The 6,710-nt window shown below is 33.7% G+C and overlaps 1 protein-coding gene across 1 annotated transcript in view; it reads right to left on the reverse strand.

Moving 5' to 3' along the window:
• Positions 1-3,485: 3,485 nt before the first annotated feature.
• The window catches only part of LOC118752251 (casein kinase I), a gene marked incomplete at both ends in the record, with an annotated part of 42,357 nt that continues 39,132 nt past the window's right edge, over positions 3,486-6,710 (reverse strand). The window contains 1 exon segment of the mRNA XM_036487109.1: positions 3,486-4,260. Within this exon segment, the coding sequence (XP_036343002.1) occupies positions 3,486-4,260 (775 nt within the window).

Below are 6,710 nucleotides of genomic sequence, written 5' to 3' on the forward strand. Positions count from 1 at the left end.
AAGATTAGCGAAACGTTGGGCCGTAAGTGAAATAACGTCGTTTTATTTACACTAAAAGAACAGATCAGACAAGCCTATCACAAACTAAAAGATTTTCATAAAATTTATTCACCACAAAGTAAAAGCATAGACAGACGGCAGCGTTGATCTGGATCAACTCGCTAACTCGGAATTACCTCGGGAATTAACTGCAGTTGATCCGGATTAAGTCCTAGATTTATTTCCCAAACTGATCTCGGATCAAGGGAATATTCGATGACAACACTGACCGAAACTCAGAGAGCGTAGAATACAGAGAAAGGGCAAAACTAGCATGGACCTTTTCATCGGTAACGCGGTCACCATACTAAGTCAGATAGGAATCCAATTGAAATTGAATAAGAACTTATTTTAATTAATACGGTGACGGCATTACCGACGACAAGGTGGATGCCCATGCTAGTTTTAAATTTTCTTCGTGTTCTACGCTCTCTGAGCAAACAAAGCAGCCAACTACTTTATCCGCGGTAGTAGAGTGGTGAGCAGTGTTGCCATTTTAGCCGTTTTCCGGCTAGATTTAACCGGTTGCCATAGAAAACAGCCGGAGAAAATTCGGTTTAGCCGGCAGCCGATATGTTAGCCGTTTTGCAAAAAAATTAGCCGTTTTTAGCCGATTTTGCTATTCGCTATTCGCCTTATTTTATTAAAATTCAAATATACAAGTTTTTATTTTTACAAATTTAGTGTTTCAAAATCTTTTAGAAATGGCTAGTCTTATCTCTGAAAAAATTTTCATGTCGGACTGTGTTATATAAAATTGAAAAACAATATTTTCCAACCCGATTCAATGCCGATTTCAATGTATTTTGTTTTAAGCGAGTGACCCAAATACAAATAATGTTTTAGCTGATTAAAAAGTTACAAATTATGCTGAAATTTTGCAGAATTTTCATAATTTTTACACAAAGTCTGAAATCTGGATGTAGTATATGATGTAATGAGCTACATATTCATAAAAAATAATAAACATTAAATAAACTAAAGAAAAATAGCAAAACTTGGGAAGACGTAGCGGGAATTATCTTCATAAAATTTTTGTTATGAATGTCTTAAATTTAAGTGTGAAGTATTATTCGCAACACTTAGAAAATAAAAGAGCACGAATTTCGATGTGGAGCAAAACTCTCTGGGAAGACAATACCTGTGAATAATTGCATAATGGTGCAAACATACTTTATTTTTGTTATTATTATTATTTCCGAGTTGTGACCTTCGGCCGCACTAGAAGAAATAACCTCATCAGTCCAACTCCGGTTACGCCATCCACAGTATTTCTGTGCAAAACCCACGTCGTCCAAATTTACAATAAAAGTGCATATTTCAAACAGAAATATTTACTTTAAATTAAAGCTTAATCCCTTTGCGAGACGTATATGTAATTTTTTTTTTTAATTCGGTTCACGTGTTTGGACACGATAACCAAAAATCATTGTACAAATAACCGAACCGTACCCAAACTGTCTTATACATTTTTCTATAAACAAAAATTTTAGAAAATGAAACTGCAGTAGTTTTATTTATGAGGATAATTCTTGCCACAAATACATAGTTTCGTGCTTACATTTATGTATATATTTTTTAGCAGCACCACATCTTTATCAGAAAATTCCGAGAATCCAAAAATTGGTACTGTTACAAGTTGCAGGGCATCATTCAAACCCGACCTCCTTCCTGTTCCACGGATAACGGTACATCTTTTAGAGGTTTAAAAATATTTTGCGTCAGCAGTTTGTCATCAAACTGCATTAGATCGTATTACGTACCCTATCCTCGGAGAAGCAAAAAACTTTATTTTCGAACCATTGCTCAGGTGTACCGAATTCTGGCAGTTTGGAAACGCGCAACACTTTTAATATTTTCATCCAACTTCACTAACTTCAAATTATATTTTATTTACTTGTTTAAGAAACAAAAATTTTTCTGCTAGTGAATCTGGTGGCAGGATTTTAGTTAAATGTCATAAACTTGTTAAAACTGAGGCAACAAGGCAACAACAGCAAATGCCAACAAATTAAACTACCATCTGTATTAGTATCATGGCGTTTTCTTTTAACGAAATAATGTTGCCCTGTTTTCCTCAGCGCTTTCACAGCTTTACGTGTTAATTTCTCAAAATATTGCCCTCCGACTAAGCAAAAGTGCCATACTTTCTGCTGATATAGGCATTTTGCGGGACAAAAAGCAACCTACTGAAAATGTTACAATATTTATAAGACGGCGAAATTGTTTAATAGAAAAGAAAACGCCATAAGTTTGTAATTTATCTCTGTTTTTATATTTAAGTACAGTATATTTTGCTTTGCTGCCTCTATGCTTAAGTGCACATTTAAGATACCTACCCCAAAATGCGCATCAAAAGCATTATTTTTAACATTTATAAGGAAACTGCTCCGATAGATGCATTCAACATACCTGCACATTGGCGATACCTTCCTTAAAAATTGTGCGACTAGTATCAATTATCAAAGAAAGTATTACGTTTACCTGCACTGGCCCTACAATTACCTAATTTTACAACCTTTTATTTATTTTGCTCATCTCGCAGAACAACGAAATTTATGTAGTTATATAGATAATTAGATAACATTCGGTAAAAATTTCGCTTGCAGCAATTTCTAAATGGTAAGTGCTCCGCCAATATTTGGTTTCATAGGGATTCGGATACCTTCCTCATTGAAGTAGTAAAGAAAATTCGCACAAGATTTTCGTGCAAAGAAGGATGTGCAGCTAAGCAAAATATACTGTAATACAAACATGACTTCTGATATAAAGCTTAGCTACGTATAACGACAGTTTCCTTTGTTAAACAAAAATAAAGTGGTGTACAGCTTAGCTACGTATTTTAGCCGTTTTTGTTCAATCTAGCCGGTCGCCCCGAAAAGCTGTGGCAACACTGGTGGTGAGGGCTGCATGTCCAAAGTTTGATCCTCGGTTATAGCGATTACCGAAAAATTTTGTTTTTATTGTTACTTAAATTTTTTTAAATTTTATTTGATTAAAATATTTAATTTTACTTTATTTTATTTCGCATTTTGTATTTTATTATTAGTTAATTTAAATTTTTAGAGTTTAATTTTACTATAAAAAAGTCAAACACTACTAACTAAAAACTTTAAAAAATATAGAATTCATAATTGAATGAATAAAAAAGAAAAATGAATGAAGCCGTGGGATTCGAACCTACGACCTCACGGTTCGTAAATCCGCATTCCTTCCGTCTTTCAAGCTACAATTTTGATCAGATCAATTGCGCCGTTATTCCGGATCAACGTTGCAGTCTGTTTATGCTTTAACATATAATCATACTTATTTTTTTACTTCATATGGACGACCTAATTGTAAAAATTATAATACAGTTTAAAAGCGAACAAAGTGTCAAATCAATCAAAGCGCTACTTGAGAAATTGTGTTGATTTACAACAGAGGACTATTTTTAAATTGCTTACCTGAAAAGCTGTCTTAGATACATATAATCAGGCTGTTCTTCGAATCGCAAACTGCGGCAGTAATTAAGATACATAGAAAACTCTGCGGGAAATCCTTTGCAAAGAGTTTCGATTGGTGTGGACATTTTCTTTTCTGAAATTTTTTCATATTTTTGTTGCTTATTATTTGCTTTCATGCCTTGCCAAGGAAGAACACCGCGATTAAAATACATCATAACATAACCCAGCGATTCCATGTCATCGCGTCTAGACTGCTCTATTCCTAAATGTGCGTTTATTGATGCATAACGTGCTGTTCCCGTTAAGTTTTTGTCTTCACGATAAGTAATGTGAATGCGGGTAACGGGATCGCGATATTTTTTGGCTAAACCGAAATCAATCAAAAATAACTTATTGCAATGACGTCCGATACCCATAAGAAAGTTATCAGGCTTGATATCTCTATGAATAAAGCACTTTAAATGGATATATTCAAGGCGGCCAATCATTTGATCCACTAGCATAAGCACCGTTTTAATGGTAAAATGACGTGTGCAAAAATTGAACAAATCTTCGAGAGATGGTCCGAGAAGATCCATAACTAAAGTATTAAAATTTTTTTCTTTTCCATGATATCGAATTCTGGGAATACCAACTCCGCCAGTAAGAATACGATATAGTTTAGCTTCATATAAAAGTTGTGGATGTCTTGCGTTTGCACTTTCCATTTTTACGGCAACTTCTTCTCCACTTTGTATACTCATTCCCAGATATATGTCTCCAAAGGATCCACTACCTGAAACATTCAAATTGTAAGGAACATTTTTAATGGTTCAATAAAGAAAATATAGAACACAGAGATTTACAGCCCGAATCTGTGCACTTGTGTCAATTTTTTCTACTTATCAAGAATTGGAATTGTAGTACAGAAGAAAGAATTTCATACTCGTGCCTATGGCTTTACAAAACAGTTGTGTTAAGTGCAATTACCAAAGCTCTCATGGATTCATTTCAGGAAAGTACGCACTTTATTTAATACTTGTTATCAAACAAAATTTTTGAATCGTTTAACCTTGACTAGCATTCAAAAGTACTTTTTCTGGCGAATTTGTATTGAAATTTTATTTTTCATGGTAATTTAAATGTGAGTTAAGTCGAGTTAAGCTAAGTTTTTTACAACGGCATATTTTACAAACCTTTGGCTTAATATATCTGTAAAAAACTAAAGTCGACCGCCTCTTTCCGCCCTCTTTTAAATCGTTATTTGAAAAATAAGCAATAAGAAAAAAACTAATATTTGTTTTTGAAACTTTCGAAACTAACACAAGCAAGTATTTTTTTTGTTCTTAGGATATAATATGCGGTCATCAATAAGGATGACAAGAGACGCGTTATTCAATATTCTTCAATAAGGCGAATATAAAAAATGGAAGAGAAAATCGAGTTTCTTGAAGAAAAATTAGTGGAAATTACAAAGTGTCCCAAAGAGCGAATTTTCTTACTTCGTGATAGTTTAAACTGTTTAAACATTAGCACCAAATGAAGTGGGTATCGGCAAGTTAGAAAAAGGAAGGTTTTTGGAGGAAAAAATGTAATGCATGACGCTTTAGTTGTAGATAATGCACTTCTCCCCATCGAGCGGCTATCAGAGGAAGCACGAAACAAGCACTTCCGGGGAAATACGTCAAAGGTCAAAGTCAAAGTGTAAAAAAATCACGTTTTTTTTTAATATTCCGCGAAACTCTAGCAAAGAAAGGAAAGGTGATAGAAACTTTTGATGATCACTTCTAGACATTTATTCAACAGCAAAAACTGATTTTTCTGAAGTTTGAGTACCTACCACAATTAAGTTAAAGGTGATAGAACCTTCCAGTTAGGCTTAAATTAAGGCTTGAACTATCAACTGCAATCCCTAAAAATACCATCCCTGCACCTTGCCCTGATGGTCACTTATAGTCATTTATTGAACACTAAAAAAATACTGGAAAATTATGCTAATGGAAAAAAGAAATGTTTCCAAAATAAGTTTTTGCTGTTCAGTAAATGACTATAAGGCACCTTAGGGTCAAGATCCAGGGATGACATTTTTAGCGATTGCAGTCCAAAGTTCAAGCCTTAATTTAACCCTAATTGGAAGGTTCTATCACCTTTTACTTAGTTGCGGTAGGTACTCAAACTTCACGAAAATCAGTTTTTGCTGTTCAATAAATGTCTAGAAGTTTCATCAAGTAAAGATGCAAAATGGTATTTTCAGGGACAGTAGTCGAGAGTACTAGCTTTAATTTAAGCCTATGTGGAAGTAAAATATTGCAAAAAACGCGATTTTTGGACACTTTCACCTCGTTTTTCTCTAAATCTGGAGCTGACGGAAACCTTACACTTATGAATTCGTAATAAGCACAAAAAAGTCTATCAAAAACAGCTTTAACATTTGCTGCAGCAACATTTTTTCCCATTTTTGTTGGCCTGTATTATTTTTAATTTAGTTGGCTAGTCATAATTTTTTATACCAAACGCTTACAAATCATGCCAGTTACCATTTTATTACTCAAATATATACTTATATATTTATTCATTTATAAAAGGCACTAGGCCGCAGTGCTGCCACTATTGATCTTTTCCGACCAAATTTGGTAGCTTCTTTTTCATTTGGTAGGTTGGTAGGCAAAGTAAGATTTTGTTCGGGTAGTTGAATTAAGTTTTTAAATTAGTAATTATTAAACTATATATTTCAAACATCATTTTGCATATAAATGTTTGCCAATTGTACCTTTTAAACATTTGCCAATCCTGCCTATAAAAATAAGAAGCCTAATTGGTTTGGCCACTGATGAAGCCAATGTTATGGCTGGAGAAAACAATGGCGGGCCGAAAACATTATTGAATGAAGAACTCGATTTATTTTATACTAGTGTTCGCCCAGCGGTAGAAATTCAACCACTAAAATTAAGGAGAGTTTATGTGAGTTGAGTTGATGTGAAATAACATTAGTTGGAATGGGTAAAGTTAAATAACATAACATAAGTAGCATAAGATCCATAACATAACACCGCACATTCTGCATTTCTATCTCCTTTTTTATCCCTATTACTTTCTTAATCTCTATATTTGTCTCTATCGTTTTTTTATGTTTATGTTTATCTTCATCAGCATCTGTATCTTCATCATCTTCATCTTCATCTTCATTTTCATCTTCATCTTCATCTTCATTTTCATCTTCATCTTCATCTTCATCTTCATCTTCAT

Source organism: Rhagoletis pomonella, unplaced genomic scaffold (assembly GCF_013731165.1).
Source record: "Rhagoletis pomonella isolate Grant_MI unplaced genomic scaffold, Rhpom_1.0 Rhpom_scaffold_01346, whole genome shotgun sequence".
NCBI lineage: Eukaryota > Metazoa > Arthropoda > Insecta > Diptera > Tephritidae > Rhagoletis > Rhagoletis pomonella.